The following is a 17446-nucleotide window of genomic DNA, read 5'->3' on the forward strand; positions in this document are numbered from 1 at the left end:
CTGCAAACGTATTATGCTCTATTCTAGTCTAGTTTTTTTATTTTATATTTCTCTATCTTTCTATTTTTCTGTACTTTGTTTTAATTTTTAATTTTCAATTATTAGTGGTTTTTGTTTACTGTTAAATGTTGTTTTTATGCGGGGGTGATTCTAGGATCAGACCTTTAGGGGGGCTCAGCTTTTAATGAGAATTTGACATACAACACCCTGCAAGTGTTAAAACCCCCTGCTAAATAATTCATTTCACTGAATAGCGTTAATTACATCAATACATAGTAGAGTGGTCAACTATAATGTATAATAATAATCGCTCAGAATAAACAAAAAAGAATATTTTCAGCTTTTTTAACCCAATTTAAAGCAGAAAAGCATCTTTTATAAAGCCCCCCTCCCCACACACACACACAGTTTAGTGCTGGCACCGTGTCACCAGATGGCGGTAATGAGCACCGAGGTTTAATCTCAGCTGACAGAGAAAAGAAAAAAAAAAACACAAACAACAACGACAAGAAAAAAAACCCACAAAACCAAGATGGCGGTGCAAGAGACAGCATCTCAACTGTCCATGGCTCTCAAAGTGCAAGAATATCCCACCCTGAAGGTAAAGACGAGCTACAACCTGCATGTGTTGATCCTCTGCAGAGTCCGGCTTCACTTCAGAGCCCCGCGATGCGTTTGGTGTTATCTGTAAAATGGGAATTATTAGGTTATTACAAGCAGCGAGCATGACAGGGAGGCTAACGTTTAGCTTAGCCAGGTAGCTCCGCGTCCGTCAAAAAACTACTTTGTTACAGTAAACATCGTGTAGTTGGTTAAATAGCTTATATTAAAGTCTTGTTGATTAACTACATGTTCAAGCTTTTATTTTTATTACTATTTTTGCCGATGTTAAGACGGTTGAAGGCCACAGATGGAGCTAGCTTACAAGTTAAACTGTTGTTTTTTTTGACACGATGCTCATTTCTCCTTAGTTACATCATGTAATTTAAACGCTACACACCGAGCTCTTTTAGCATTCATTTAACATTTATCGATTAAATGAGATTAATTTAACGATTTTTACACATGGATTAATGCAAATTTTACCGTGTGACACCAGTTAAACGATGATATATAATATATATATATATAGAAAGGTTGTAATATGACAGGACGTGAAACAAACATGGTTGCTCATCCCTTTAAACAACCAGGTCATCCCCTTAAATTAAAGGGGAAAAAGGGAAGGGAGAGGAAAAAGAGAAAAGACATGCAGACGTCGCTAAAAGATGGATATATCCTACCAGACACGGTAACGTCGAGTATGCTAAATTGGAGAGAGGAGGAGCAGAGAGGAAGAGGAGGAGGGGAGTGAGGGTGAAATCGTCCGGTGTTAGTGCTCTCTTGCCCGGCTGTCAGGCAGAGGCAGTAGCAGGGGTAGTAGAAGCCCCTCCGAGGCAGCGCAGTGTCATCAGATTGCCTCTGTGCACTTTCAAAATGGCCAGCGAAAGAAATAACAGCCTGCTGCTGCCACCGCCGCACACACACACCGCTCCTCCATTGCACACACTGCGACACTAAAAAAAACACACACACACACACATATAGAGAGAGAGACAGACGAGCTGAAACAAGTCCGGGGCTACTGCTTTCCTTTCCATTTCCTTTCCTGTCTGTGCCTCCAGAGAGAGCAAGAAAGCGTCGTGAGTAGCAAATGTATTGACAGCTTTGTTTAAATGTTGTGTGTGTTGCTAAACTAATGGTGTCATGATGGATGTAAAGGTGGCCCATTGCGATGTTTAAAAAAAAAAAAAAAAAAAAGGCTCGCTGTTTGTGTCTTGTCTTTTGCTTTGGATGCTGCAGTAAGGATGATGATGATGATGATGGTGGTGGTAGTAGGTGATGTGTATGTGGGCACCATTTTAAGTCAGGAGTGATGGTTTTTAATTGGCATCACAAATGGGAGTGGGATGGCTGTGTTGTGGATCACGTTTCGAGCTACATTGAAAGGAGGAGAAGGGGGGGGGGGGGTATAATCATGCCAAATTATGTTGCCTGAGACATGGACATTGGACAAGCTGCTAATCTGCATTGCTAACACTTAACATGTGTGAGCTGGAGATTATGTCCTTGAGGACGTTTTTTTTGGTGGACATATTCATAGTCAGTGTAAGGTTAGCCTCATGCATTACTAAAGAGGATGGTTGCTTTGATATTATATTTACCACATGTTCATTTATGTGTGTTAAAGGCCAAGATGATCCCATTTTGGCCTGTGGTTGATTATCCATTAATATAGCCATTATAATGCCACATATTGTAAAGATAATGTATAGCCTATAAGTCAAAATTATCATTCAGACTTATTAAAATGACTTCAGCCATGTAATGTGTGTATATAGTTTCTTTTTTATAATCAGTAATGTGCACACTTTGGTTTGGGCCTGTATCTATCCAACGTCTGTCTCTTCACACTGAGCCACCTGCCATCAAATGATCAAATTTAGAAAGGCAGCCTCTCGCGCACAGTGTCAGTAATGGCTGTCTGACATGTGTTCGTCATGACTCAGTTACATGTCTGCTGCTGCCAAGTAAATCATGTTCATAGGAGAAATGGTCACATCAAATATACAGTGTAAATTACATTTAAAAAAGGGGGGATTATTTCTATTATCATATAGATGTAGACTTAAAATATTCAGTCTTATGTCACTGTGTATGTAATTTTATATAAGAGTAGTAATATATCATTAGAAAGATACTCCTGAATGGTCTTAGGTCAAGGCTCAAAAGACCCTAGAAAGTTTTAAATCATTGCTTAAGGCTCACCTCTTTGCATTGGCTTTTAATCCTAGTTCAACTTCACATCCTGACTCTAGGCTATTATTATGTAATTATATTTTGAATTTATCAATTGTGTTCTTATAGTTTATCTTAATCATAATTGTTTTTATCTTGTGTCAACTGAGGTTGTTTTAAAATATGAATAAACTTTGACTTGACTGGACATGATTAGGTTCTGTTGGCTTAGTGGTTTAAGGTACAGTACTGTGCAAAAGTACCACCATCATACAAACAGAAAATACTGGAAATATGTACACAAAATTGAACATGAATTATTAAACATCATTATTAATTACGGTTCCACTTCCATTCAGGTTTAAGAGAGGCAGCTTCCTGCTATTACTCAAGTGTAAGGGGAGTTCACACTAAATATTTGCCATTGTAACCCATAGAAGCTGTTTTCTCTCCTTTTATCTGTTTTCCCTGTTTTTTATTCTAATTAAGAGACTGAGAAATAATTATATATGGTCATTATTGTATTGCTAAAACAACAAATGAAATGATAGCCTAAGATGTTTGCACAGTACTAGTTTAGTAGTTTTAAGATACCAGACAACCACTGTTCAGTACTGCTCAGGGACCTTTGTTACATGTTATACTCATTTTTCTCTCCCTGCGTTCGCTGTCTGCATTTCCTGTTAAAACTTCCACCTTCAGGCAAAATAAAAGACCATTTATATACAGTCTCTTATGAGAAAGAAAATGTTATGGAAATCCATTTTGAAAAATGTTCAAACCTGGATAAAATCCAGATTTTAACATCTGTTTCTGGCTAATCCAGTGAATTAATTACTTGGGGGAAATCAAGGTACTTCATCACATTGATGTAAAGTCCTGTCAGTTTAATATCATCGTAAAGCAGTACTGCTTGAGGATTTGAAACATTTGCTACGAGCAGACATATCAAAGGAATAGCTTCAGTAGAAAGAGTCAAACCTGTTTCCTTGACATAACCTCTGTGGTCTCAAAGCTCAACTCTGCACAGGAAATTAAGAGCATCTTTAATAAATGAATTAGGCTTTCTTAGCATCTTGCTGTAATCATCACCGTCTAGCTTTGTGTGGATACTGAAGACTTCATTTCAATGACCGACAAGTACTGTGTTGATCTGTGGCCAAGTCTGTCACTAAGAAAAAGAAGGGGAAAAAATCAATATTTGTTGGTCAAACATTGACTGTTCGTTTGTGTCAGAGTCAACCTCTGATCTCCATGTCGCCGTCAGGGAAAAAACACTAGAGACTGATATATTCATACGTAATGGCAAAGCCTTTTCTATATTTACCCTCTCATGTAGTGAATATGGCCCATTTCTGCCAACAGGACATTAATGAATATTTACTAATGCGTTCCAAACTGCTTTGTGGTACAAATTAGATATCTGAGTCACAGGGTCTCGTTCTGGGTTTCATGTTGGGAAAAGTTTGAGATGGATCCCCTCTCATGTTTCGTAGCACACTTGTATAAAATTTTGTCTTCAGTCTTAGTGATGTGTGAAATTAACTTGGCTCCAACTTAAAATAAGTTCCTCTGAATGGATCAAAGCATTGCAATATCTCAAAGAAGGACCCACAACAGACGTATTAATCTCATTTACAGGTGTCCTCTTGTTAATGTTTTATTAGAAGAGGGGAAATCACTGCAAATACTGACGATAGACTGCAAACTTTATACTTATATTTTTAAAGTTCTCTGTGATGAGGATGTGGTTTAAAAATGCTGTTTTGTCACTTTTTCCAAATAGTGTCATATTCAAAGTATCTTTATACAAATATTTAAGCTCTGAAACTGCAGCTGTAGTGTTTTGTCAGCTGTCTCTGTGGCTGAGGTTTCTGAATAGCTTGTGTTAGATTACTTTTTAAGGTAATTTAGACAAGAATACACATAAATCATTGAATTTATGATGAATGTTACATCAAAAGTTGACCAGATTTTTTATTTTTACTACTTCACTAGAGCCAAATACACCAGATGTGTTTCAGGACAGTTGAAAAACAAAACCCCTTTTTAAATTTGACAGCCAGTTTTAAGATGAAAAATTGGAGAATAAGGGAAATAGATTAGAAGCATCACTAGTAATAGGTTGTAATTGTAAATCTCCAAAACAGGAATTGGGTACAATTAACAGGATCACGTTGAATATTAACTTTCATACTGTACTGTACAGATTTCTAGATGCACCGCATTAACTTCCAAATTACATACACAAACTATACATCATGCTGTTTGAGATGAAATGTAGCAATAAGTGAATAATTTGTAAGCTGCAGTAGCGAACAAGAAGAAAGGAAACCAGCAGGAAACGGTTGTCTGCTTTTCATGTTTTAATTTGTTTCCACTGAGTAATTATTGAACTGGAGTTGCTGAATTCAGCTGGCTGCAGAAATGTTATAAAATTAGGTTATTATACAGTTCACAGGGCATTGTGAAGCACGGTGTTTATCTTGATCTCATTCTAACTATTTGTGACGTATTGAAAACACACATGAACCACAGGGGGGGAAAAGTTCAAGACTCTCAAAACTGCTCTTTCCTATTTATGTCTGGCTGGTTGTATTAAAGTCTCAAATCTGCCCTATATTACACACCCCCATACATACAATACCACATTTCTCCTCAAGTCTTAACACATTTTACATACATACAAATGACATTCATTTGAATACAGATAAGTTTACTTAAGGTCTCTTAACAAGAAAGATTATTGAGGCAAACTATGTGTGACAGCTGTTATTGCTGTATGTAGTTTTGTTTTTTTACCAGGTCCTTCTGCAAAATGTAATCCTGAATTCTCCACCAGGTTTTTAAATGATTTTCTCAGGCATTCATGGAGCCACTTTTTTTTTTAAACATTTACATACTGTTCATATTCTGACTCATAATTGGTCTCTATTCAGATTCATAAATTCCCCCATCAGTCATCAATAAATGTTTGATCAATCTTATGGGGGGAAAAAATACATTCACAGTCACTATTTTATGGTCCAGGACAACATTTTAGAGAATATGATAAATATAACACGTTTGAATGCTGATTTTTGAACTTGTTTAATAAATGGAAGTCAAATTTGTACATTTGTACGTCTGAAAATGTGTACCAGCTGCACGAAAATTTAAAAAATGATGCATTTTATATACATTTTTATATACTGTGGGTCACATTAGAAAAGTCTGGCTTAAAGAAATGTTTTAAGGTGTTTTTACAGCTTTCAAATGTAAAAAAAAATGGGTAAAATCTGACCCTGAACTGTATGGAAGTGTTAATGTGACTTTTCTGTCATAATTTTGCAATTTGACTCTGATGTAGAGCAATGAGACAACATTTCTGACAAACTTTAGTATTGCTCAGATCATCATTTGTTATATGGATCCAATGTGTGTGTCAGGCTAAAAGCAAAAAGGCTAAATGTATCACAGACATTATTATAGAGAGAGAGAGAGAGAGCAAGTGTGTCATCCTGCATGAAAGCAAACAATCCATTGCTCCTTGAATCAATGAAAATTCAACAGCAGGCGCTTTGTTTGTTTGTTATCGTGTTTCTTTCCTGGGGAGCCTCTTCCCCCGCACCCATCCGCTGAGAGGCCTTTCATACATTTTGTATCAACTGGAAATAGCGGACTAAACAAATTCTTACAATTTCTTATCTTCACTTTAGCCTTGGCCTTTCTAAACAGTTATTCTCTGAGACTTGATGCTGAGTTCACACTACACGATTATAGGCCTGATTTTTGTCTAGGTGACATTTTTTGGAGATCGCTGACAAAAGTTGTGCCGTGTGAACAGCACAGCAATCTGACAACTTGAGCACACAAATTCAAACTTGATTTTATGTGTATTATGTGTAATTTTCCCTCAATAAGACCCTGTGAAACTGTTCGTCACTAATAAATCTGAGTGCCTGATAGATCATGGTTAATTTCTTTTGCAGGTGCCCTACGAGACTCTGAACAAACGTTTCAGGGCAGCTCAGAAGAACATCGACAGGGAGACGAGTCACGTGACGATGGTGGTTGCAGAGCTGGAGAAGACGCTTAGCAGCTTCCCGGTGGTCGACTCGGTGGTGTCACTGCTGGACGGAGTTGTGGAAAAACTCAGCGCCCTGAAGAGAAAGGTGAGGGATACAGATTTAAACACACAGATGTGGTCATTAGTCAATGTTTCTGTCTAAGCTAGCTAAGAACTTATCTCTAGATGAGGCTTGAGCTGTCTTCAATAACTCCATCTCTACACTGATTTGGATTAATCTAGGGTTAGTTCTGTTACCAAACAGGAAAATGGTGCGTTACCTCCACCTTCTGTCAGGAAGTATCGTTGGATAGATCTTAGCAGAGAAAAACTCTGTTTATCTGCTTCTAATTCTCCATGTGGTTGCTTACTTTGTGTTCCAAGTTCATCACACGATAGAAGTTTTGTCATTGTCAAATCATTTCAGTTTTCAGAGGACTACCCTCATATAAAGTATTGATTACAGAGGCAACAGAAAGTTGGCTTAAAGGCGCAGTGTGTAGAATTTATGGGCGTCTTGCAGAAAGGACCTAAAAGAAATGGAATATGAATATTTATAAATATGATTTAATTAGTGTATTATCATCTGAAAATAAGAATTGCCTTGTTTTTGTTACCTTAGAATGAAATCTTAACATCTGTGTAGGGAGCAGAGATCTGCCACAGAGCCTGCCATGTTGCACGGCCATATTTCTACAATAGCCCAGAACAGACAACCCAAACACTGGCTCTAGAGAGGGCCTTTCACATTCATTTTCACAAGTTTTGTGGCTAGGGAGGGGAGCTGTATTCAATTTATTGCAATCTGCAACATCACTACTAGATTCCACTAAACCCTAGTATACTGGTCCTTGAACATTTCTGGCAACTGCAGCTATGTATTATGTTTGTAGAAGGTTTTTGCAGTTTCTCCTTTTGATACTTCACATTACTACAGGCCATTTTTTCATAGATGCCAACTTTGGAGATCAATGTTAAAATCTGGACTTGACTGGATGGACATCAAACTGAATTTATTTCTAATTTTAAATCTATCCTCATTAGTCAGCACAAGGTCCACAAAACCTCTTTGCATTTGAGAGGAAACATGAAACACATTTAGAAAAACCCTGAACTCACCAAGTCTTTAACAGTAAGATAAGGCAAGCCCTGGTGTTGTCCTTGGTATTTGGATACACCACAATCAGTATCACATTTACAAGCAGGATCTCCCTTCTGCTAGAGCAAACTGTTAAAAGCCACATTACTCCCCTCTTTTGACTAAAGCACCTTATTGTGGCTGTGGTTTCTTTATAACTGTATAATTGTGGCCTTGTGGATGTTGTTTGGCAGTGGTGGAATGCAGCCCGGCTGGTTCTTGTATCAAACTGACAAAATGACTGAAAACAAGTAATCAAAGCATACTTGTAGAGGTTTTTTTTTTAACCGTGGTGGCAACATATTATGTGGTAGCTGTGGGAATCTCTAGGCACTCGCATTGTCTCGTTCTGCCTTTTACTCTCCGTCAACATCACGTTTATTAAGTTGATTTTTGACTATTGTGAATGTATTAATGAATTGATGCAGAATCGTCCACGTCCACACTACATGCATCTTCCCCCAAACCCCTAATATCTGATAGTTTTTACTTCATGAGTTCATAGTTTTTGCACTGCATGAACAGTGCTGACAACTAGATCACATCAGATAGTGCACTGATTTGCCTGAGGGGCAGGGGTATTTCCAAAACATGTTCATCTCTTCTGCCAAATCTTGTCCGACTGGTGTAGAGTGAAGTGGTCCAAAAGTCAAGATTGAAATCTGACAGCGAGAGACAGAGTTTAGTTCAAGGCCTAAAAAGGAGAGAATAAACCAGAAGGAGGTTCATCTAATATGGAAGAGGCAGGGAACAGTACACCGAGGAATGCATTTGTACACTGCAAGATGTTTCTAATAAAATCCAAAAGTATTAGTGCCATTTCCTTTCTGCTTTGTCGCTTCAAAATAAATTTGGGATATACATATAACAGGTATCGGTTGGAGCACATTTTTGAATGTGTTTGTGATCCTTTGCCTTTCCGGTTATGACACCCACCTTACCTCCATCATATAATACTTCATTCACAGAACAGGATGCAGCTGTTTAGTCTGGCCTGACCTCAACAATGCTCAAGGTCTGAAAAGTCTTGTAGTCCAATTTCAGAGGGCGGCCAAGTTATCGGTTTTCAGTCATCGCCGGTATTACAAAAGGTTTATAAAAAGTAAATATGAAACCAGCTCTATTACATTATCTGATTCTTTGTTTAGCTACTCTCCTTACCATACATTGTGTTTAACAGAAAAAATTGAGCTCTTTCTGTTAGAAAATATGTTTTATGAATAATTGATATCTCTGTTTTACATGATGCATATTTAACCTTTTATAAACATCTTGATTATGTGTGTGTGTGTGTGTGTGTGTGTGTGTGTGTGTGTGTGTGTGTGTGTGCCTCAGGCTGCTGAGTCCATCCAAGCAGAAGACGAGAGTGCCAAGCTATGTAAGCGTCGTATCGAGCACTTGAAAGAGCACAGCAGCGACCAGCCAGCCTCGGTCAACCTGTGGAAGAAGAAACGCATGGACCGCATGATGGTGGAGCATCTGCTACGCTGTGGCTACTACAATACAGCTGTTAAACTGGCCAGACAGAGCGGTATAGAGGTAAGTGTTCGCGTGTACAAAGAAACAAAACCAAATGAGACAGTGAAGAAACAGTCACTGATCCTCTCTTTTAGAGAACATATAAGACGGGTGGTTTTAATTTAAAACTGTTGTGCATTTATGTGACATGTGTGACAACTTCTTGCTCTTCCCTCCATTATTTTATTTGGGGTTTTGGGGGTTGGGGTTGCCCTTGTTGTCTATTAACATATCCACACTTGTGTTTTTAGGACCTGGTGAACATTGAGATGTTCCTCACAGCTAAAGAGGTAGAGGAGTCTCTGGAGAGGCAGGAGACGGCCACTTGCTTAGCCTGGTGCCATGACAATAAATCCCGCCTCCGCAAGATGAAGGTAGTTAATTTCTGAAAATTTTGCCTCATGAATACAAATGGTTTAAAAGTAGTGAAAATTCCTTATGTCATGCCCATGGAGAAAAAAAAAGCTTATTTAACTTAATCAGTTCAAGTCAAGCTTTTGAAAGTCAAGCATGTCAAGCAGAAGTATTCTAAAAGGACAAATGCTTATTAGGATGTCACATATTTCTGCTCCCACAACAAGAATCGGCAATGTATTGCTGTTTATGCTCAAAAACAGACCTTTTAAGATTTAATTACTCCTCCTGGATGGTTTGCCTTGCTGGCATCGACAGCAAGTTAAAGTGTTAATCCCTAAGATTATCCTATTAAACCAGAAAGTACTCAGCAGAGTGTAGACCTCCACCAAAGCATAATAATCTTCCCTCTTAGCTGTGACTTTGAGAGTCAACCTTGTACTCTGTGAATGGCAGAATATTTACGAGGTTATTCAAAGACCGGTGATATAGTAACACAAGGGGAATTTCTTTTTTTACTTCCTCGTGAGAACATTTGTTAAATGAGCGTCAATGTAACCAATTAGGAAAACAATAACAACTATCTGCAGGTAAATCTTCATTGCAGATTGTACTTTTTAAAGCTCTGTCAGCCACAGTGGTAGGATATGTTTGTTTCTATATCCAGTTGGTTTACATCATATTGAAATCTACCAGTTGTACAAAAAAGGATGTTTGTTTCCTTTGCAGAGTTGTCTTGAATTCAGTCTGAGAATCCAGGAGTTCATCGAGCTCATCAGGCAAAACAAACGAATGGATGCAGTCAGGTAGAACCACAACATGCACACTATTTCACCTTAAACAATCATATTAACCTTAATGTTTTTGATATTTTAGCTATTATTGGAGACAATAAACCATTAAATCAGTCAATAGCCCACTGATGTTGTGATTTTCTGTCTCTTTGTGTATGTCAGACATGCAAGGAAACACTTCAGCCAAGCAGAGGGCGGTCAGTTGGATGAGGTTCGGCAGGTGATGGGCATGCTGGCTTTCCCATCAGATACACACATCTCCCCATACAAGGTAACACTTATGTTCTTGACTAGTGTAAATATGTACATGTATACTTTTATTATTAGGTCAGACCACTTTTTCACACGCATACAACCATACAACACAGTGCTATACTCATCTGGGTTTCTGCCATTTTTAATGTAATTCACACAAAACGTCAAACAGAGCACATCTGTTCACACATCTTAAGAGTTTGTGCTTACCATGATTAGTAACATGGTGTTGCAGACTGTGGACAATTGAAAGAGACAGGTGCTATAGCCCCTGACCAGCCACTAGAGGGCCTCCATTGTCTGTGTTAAAAAAGAACTCCCTTTGCTGTTGTGCTACTTTCGATTTGTTCTCCAGTAGCTTGTGTTACTAGTTCTTGTTTTTAGTTATTAGTTCATATCAGATGTCCTCTGAGAAGGAGTTACAACATAGTGCCACATCAACAAGATGGACCAATCCAAACTTGTGCAGCAATATATTTGCCAGCTTCTTGTGCCAGACTGACAGATGCAGAGCTGAGAGTTTCTGCCCCCGGCCAACATGTTTGGAAGGCTGCACATTTATAGCCAAAATTATTTCTCTCACTATTGAAAACATGATAATTTATCTATCTTGGAGAAAAATGTAAACTGCCATCACTTTTAAATGACATCAGAGTGAAACCAAAGTCGACAAACAAATAAAATTCAACTTTTTCCCAGTGTTTTACATTACATTAAAATGCCTTTTGAAGTGAAAACACTCAGCTGCATCTGTGTTTAGGAAGCAGAGAGCCGTTAATCAGTTTTCTATAAATAAATGTCTATGATTGTGTATTGGAAAAAGAGTCAGCCAGGTCAGTGAATTCTTCAGGCTCTTCACAACAAGAAACGTCACAATCAAAGGAACACATTGAAACTGGCACAGTTCAATGCAATGAAATGTTTACTGTATAATAGACTTAATACATGTAAACTGAGTTGGAACAATGGAGCAACTGAAACCTAATCTGAAGGCCCTGTCCTATATACCCATCAGTTCCCTTCCTGCTTAGTCATTCTTGATAATTGGGTTGTATTCATATCCCTTTATCTCATGTTTTGGGTAATTTTCATCACATTAAGTATTGCCATCAACCTAATAGTGTTTCCCATTCCTCAGCTATCGTCATGGGAGTGGACAACAAGCGCCTGACTGTATCATTTAGTTTCACACAGCATGATTTTCTAAGGCCCCAAAAGGGAATACTCAACCTTGACTGTTTGTCCACTTAGAGAGATTAAAATACTGGAATAATATTGGAATAAAGAATTTACAAATAATATGAAATAACTGGTTTAATTCCATAGTGAATAATTATATAACTTGATCAATACTACACTGGTAATGTCTGAACAGAGAACATAAAATACATTTCCCACAGTAGCAGGTTAACCTGTGAACAGGCAGATGCTCCTCAGCAGTTATTTTAAACACAAAGCCTCAATATCACATTTAATTCATTGTGGCAGCCAAACTTCTGATCATGATTGTAACTTGATTAACTGTGCAGCTTGTGATTGGTATATGTGACCGCTGAGGACAGTAGAGCAGTGGAGCAAAAGTTAAGTTGCCATTAAAAGTAGAATGTAATTCTCTCCGTATGCAATTAACTACTTTTACTTTTATACATTATGTGCTGAAGAGTTGACTTGAGTCCAACTTTGGTCTAGAGTTATTCTGGTTGGACTGGTCTTACTGGTTGTGCAGGAAGTTTATCCAAATCATTTTAAAGACAAGTTGCCCAACACTTCCCCAGTATACTGTCTTTATTAACAAAACTGTCTCATCTACATTGCCTTTATCATGAGGTTGTATAAGGTTATATCCACTTCCTTGATGTCTCTGAAATCATATACTACCCTAAGGGTGAAGAATGGTCAACAGCCTGAATGGTGTGACGGGGCTGGTGCGTGTTGCAGTTTATACCGCCCCAGTGAAGGCAATGTAGTCAAACATGTTTGGGTAATAAACAGTTTGAGAAGGAATGAAAATAAGAGTCATGTGATAGACTGCTGTGCACTTGCTGTAGGTGGGTTTTTAGAATTTGAAATGACCACGCCTGCTGTTTTCCTCGAGATAATTGTTGGTGTAAAACTCTCTTTTTCTGTCTCAGTCAAAAAACACATGTATGGAGTGCTGCTTGGGAGCAGAAAGGTGATTTGGGGATCCTACTAGTTTAGAGTAGTTGAAAAGAATTCAGGCACTCAAGAGGGTAAGTGAGGGCAAGTACTGACCCTGATGAAGACTGTAATGGCTGAAATGCGTAGGTATTTTTTAAACTAATTAGCCATGAAATGTTAATGGCTGTAAGTATTACCCTCTCCTTGAGTGCCTCAGATCTCTTCAACATCTCTCTTCCTCTATCTTGTTCTCTCTCTATTACATCAGGACCTTTTGGATCCAGCCCGCTGGAAGATGCTGATCCAGCAGTTCCGATACGACAACTACAGACTGCATCAACTGGGGAACAACTCTGTCTTCACTATCACTTTACAGGCTGGTCTGTCTGCCATCAAGACACCGTATCCTACCATACTCTGTTGACAAAAATGAGCTGCTTCTGCCCTGATGCGTCTTAACTCCTCGGTTATACTTTCTCAGTGTGCAAATATGATGTTTTTAGAAGCAGAGAAGGGGTTTCAGGTGCAATTTTACCTATTTACACAGTGAAAGGAGAAAGGAAAAAGTCTACTTTATTTCTAGACCAACACGTTTGGGCTTGTGGCCACAATGTTAATATTCATTTATTTACATGACATATAAAGCTAAATGACTAAAATAAACAGTTCAGTGGTGTGTGTATTAAATAATGTGGCTACAATTATTCTAGGTCTATCAGAATGGGGTTTTTCAGACATAATTATAACTTTCTCTGTCTAACATAAAAATGCTGTGGATTATGATTCCCCTCATTCTTATGATTAAAGACCCATAATAACATCACATTTTACTTCACTGAAAGACACTTGTTTGTCCTTAACCTCCATGCTGTTTCCAGTCAGTGCTACAAGGAGGATGGTACCTCTAAGAACCCAGACTGCCCAGTGTGCAGTAAATCCTTAAACAAGCTGGCCCAGCCACTACCCATGGCCCACTGCGCCAACTCCAGACTAGTCTGTAAGATCTCTGGGGAGGTCATGAATGAAAACAATCCACCAATGATGCTGCCTAATGGATATGTGTACGGCTACAATGTGAGTATACCACGAGATAAACTGCAGCTAAAACTATTTCTCTTATGTTAAATCATTTTAAAATGAAAGCCAGAAACGCTTATGTCCAACGCTGTTTTTTTTCTTTTTAATGTCTCTTTCAGTCCCTTCTGTCTATTCGCCAAGATGACAAAGTGGTATGCCCCAGAACCAAAGAAGTCTTCAACTTCTCTCAGGCTGAGAAGGTCTACATCATGTGATCACCCAGATGATCTGAGTGTAAACATGATCGAATATGGCCTGTCGTCCATCAGCGGTGACCTGGCCTACTCAAGGGAGCCACCTGTGGAGCTGTGGTCCAGTGCCCTTCCTCCCCCAACAAACACACTTGACATGCCCCAACCCCCAACCCTCTCCTTCCCGATACATAATCAGCTCTAGTTCGCCAATTCCCTTACTCCACCCATTTTCATCACTCAGAAACTGGGCTCTTCTCTTTTCAGACTCTGTTTTAGATGTGGCTAGAAAACAAGAAGTTGTTTGATCGGATCCATTCAAGCACATGGACTATCGGCATTGTCATTATCTTACAGGCCTTCACTTTGAAGATTATAGACTAGAAACAAAAAAGGACTGATGAGGTGAAAAACTTCTAGGTAGATGTTTGATTTTACTACAACAAATAAAAAAACTTGTTGAGGTTACTTTGACTTTTTCCTTTCACAAGTGGTGTTCCTTTGTTACTAAAACAACGTGGCAGGACTGTGTTAACTTGGTATCGCTCTATTAACCACAATAACACGTGAGGTTTGGGCCTTTTTGAAAACAAACATGGCTTCCGGGTCATGTGGTAGCATCTCATTGTGTGATGCATGCTGTTGACATCCTTTGTCTTCTAGCTGTGTTTTTTGGTGGGTTGTTGGGGGGGGTTGGGCATGGGGGGTAAATGTTAAAGGCCTCCCTTAAACTGCCTACCATTTTGCATTTCTTCCCCCCTTGACTGTGAAGCTGGAGCTTGATTTGGACTGCAATTGGCTCCTTTTGAAATGTAAATAGTAGATAGGAATTATTCATCATGTATACATTCGGGTGTTTTGGGGACAAGTAATGACAATGAAGATTAACCTTAGAAGAAGACTGCTGTGTGAACTGAACACGTCTTTTGTTGGGTGTTGTAAACCTGGAAAAAGCCCGCAGTAACCTGGTTGTTCAGTATGACTTCTCATTTCTGAAGAAGCTTTTAGTTTTCCTCATGAACTTGGTAATATTAATTACAATGTACTAACTACCATAGCGAGATTTACGCAATACTCAAATATGACAACCATCTCTGATGATGCTTTTTCTTAATGAACAAACTGTCTTCCTTGGTTGTGTGTGAAGTTGGCTTTTTCAGTTCCATTCAATCAATTTCACTCCTTTTTTTCCAGCTAATAGAATTAGCTCATTTCAGTCAACTTTGGATATTTATTCTGTTTGTAAAGGAAACTCTGGGTGATTTTAGTTAATTCAACATTGCCCGAATATTTTTAATTTCATAGCTATTTTTCCAACGATGAACGGTACAATAAAGAGAAGGATTGTGCAGATCTTTTCAGTCTGAAGATTCAGCTTATTTTAAGTTGCCTGCAGCACCAACACTACAAGGTTTTGTAGCATAAAAGTACACTAATTGCTTCAATACATCATGTAGGCTTATAATAGGCTTTATTTGCTAAATATATTAAGATGAAGGGACAAATAAACACAATTAACCCTCAAATTGTACAAATTCAACCCTAAACACCCACACAGAGCAATCCAGAAATACAGTTTTGTGTTCAACACGATCAGTCTTGTGGTCAATCATTTCCTCCATCTGTTGTTTATTGACAAGCCAAAAGTTGCCTCATTTGTGTCCATTCATGAGTTTGGAAGTGTATCTGTAAGACGCAGACTGTCATGTATGTTTGTGTTGATAGACTAGATGAAGGGATTGTTTCGTGAGCAATATGCCTCATAAAGATTTAGTGAACTTTGATTTCAGTGTTTTTTATTTGATTTGTCTGCTCTGCTCTGTGAGCCCTAAATCGTCATCATCATTACCATAGGCGGGGAGAGGTCGTCGATTACTCTGTTGATGTGGAAATTAAACCGAGTGTTGTGTCTTTCACCTGAAACTGTTCTGAAGAGGTCAGTACTCTGCGCAGTCAGTTTTTGGTCTAGTCGTGAAAAGCACTCATACAGATGGTAATGTAGGAGTAACGTGGATTAAATGGTAATAAATGCGCAACCTAAAGTAACAGCAAGTCCGATTGATACTATGAATCATCTTAAGGTCTTTCATTTCTCCATCTTTAAGACAAAAACTAATCTTTGTTTTGTTACGATTCAAAATCATTTTGCTTCATAGACAACCTATAACAAATTTTAGATGTATTAACAAGAATATATCCCATTTAAAACAAGGTTACCACATAGTTTAATCAGTGTTTGTCAGGATTTTAGAATTGGTTTTAAAATCAATTGTCCTACCTGCCTTTTGACTTTCACTATCCACAAAATAGGTTTGGAAAAGAACTGTTAAAATACCTTTTTGGGAAATTCTATCTCCATGACTTAATTTCTACACACTTTCCCATATTTTTGAAAATTGCCAAGTCCTGTTATTTTAAAAGACCCGTGTCTGTCTTAAAGCAATGGTCAAATTCCTAAACTTACACTGAAAAGGTTTGCTTTTCTTACTAAAAACAGAACAGAAGGTCCCTTACAATTCACTTACAATGTAACAGATGGGGCCCATAATCCATGGTCCTCTTTTTTGTGAAAAGTGTTTATGAAGCTAATGAGGAGTTTCAGCCGTCCAAATGAGTCAAATCAAGTTAATAACTTTTAACTTGACAGTCTTTTTAGCTCCAAAATCCCTCATTTTGTTACTACACAGCTGTCTAAGGAAACAGAGAGAAATTAATACATACATTTTGCAAATATCCACTTAATATGACTAAGACTGATGAAGCTTCAGATAAACCTTTTAAAGCATTTTTGCACAAAAAGACTGTGGACTGTGTCCCCCTTTACTTGCATTAAAAGCACATTTGAAGAGGGTCTTTTAGTAGCCAGTATGAACAGGAGGAATGATTATAGTGAAGAAAACCTGGGCACCTGACTGACTGTTGTTTTAAGGCATACATTAAAAATTGCGACCATGTTCTTTAATGTGTTTCCTGCCTAAGTGCAGTTTAAGGAGGTTGACTCGAGAACATATCTGAATTGGTTTAAGAAAACTAAAATGCAAAATGTATTAGAAATGGTCCCCCCTCCCCCCAGTTCACTCAAACAGTATTGAGGACATGACCTCAGTCCTCAATGGCAGATCCAACTCACCTTGCTCTTTGTTCTGTCATTTTT

General features: G+C 38.2%; 1 protein-coding gene across 1 annotated transcript; it reads left to right on the forward strand.

Annotated features, from left to right (window-relative positions):
- Positions 1–526: 526 nt before the first annotated feature.
- On the forward strand, positions 527–15648 carry maea (macrophage erythroblast attacher, E3 ubiquitin ligase). The gene is made up of 9 exons (XM_053324068.1): positions 527–601; positions 6750–6932; positions 9300–9503; positions 9734–9856; positions 10566–10642; positions 10793–10901; positions 13293–13426; positions 13903–14098; positions 14221–15648. Exons 1-9 carry the CDS (start codon positions 533–535, stop codon positions 14314–14316), a joined length of 1191 nt encoding a protein of 396 aa, XP_053180043.1. The 5' UTR covers positions 527–532; the 3' UTR covers positions 14317–15648.
- The last annotated feature ends 1798 nt before the right edge of the window (positions 15649–17446 follow it).

This window comes from Scomber japonicus, chromosome 8 (assembly GCF_027409825.1).
Source record: "Scomber japonicus isolate fScoJap1 chromosome 8, fScoJap1.pri, whole genome shotgun sequence".
Lineage (NCBI taxonomy): Eukaryota > Metazoa > Chordata > Actinopteri > Scombriformes > Scombridae > Scomber > Scomber japonicus.

What these genes read in the sequence shown, in the direction of transcription:
- maea (XM_053324068.1), top strand. Translation starts at nt 533, where the DNA reads ATGGCGGTGCAAGAGACAGCATCTCAACTGTCCATGGCTCTCAAAGTG. An exon ending in TCAGCGCCCTGAAGAGAAAG is followed by an intron (nt 6,933 to 9,299) that starts GTGAGGGATACA and finishes TGTGTGCCTCAG; the next exon opens with GCTGCTGAGTCCATCCAAGC. An exon ending in CACACATCTCCCCATACAAG is followed by an intron (nt 10,902 to 13,292) that starts GTAACACTTATG and finishes CTATTACATCAG; the next exon opens with GACCTTTTGGATCCAGCCCG.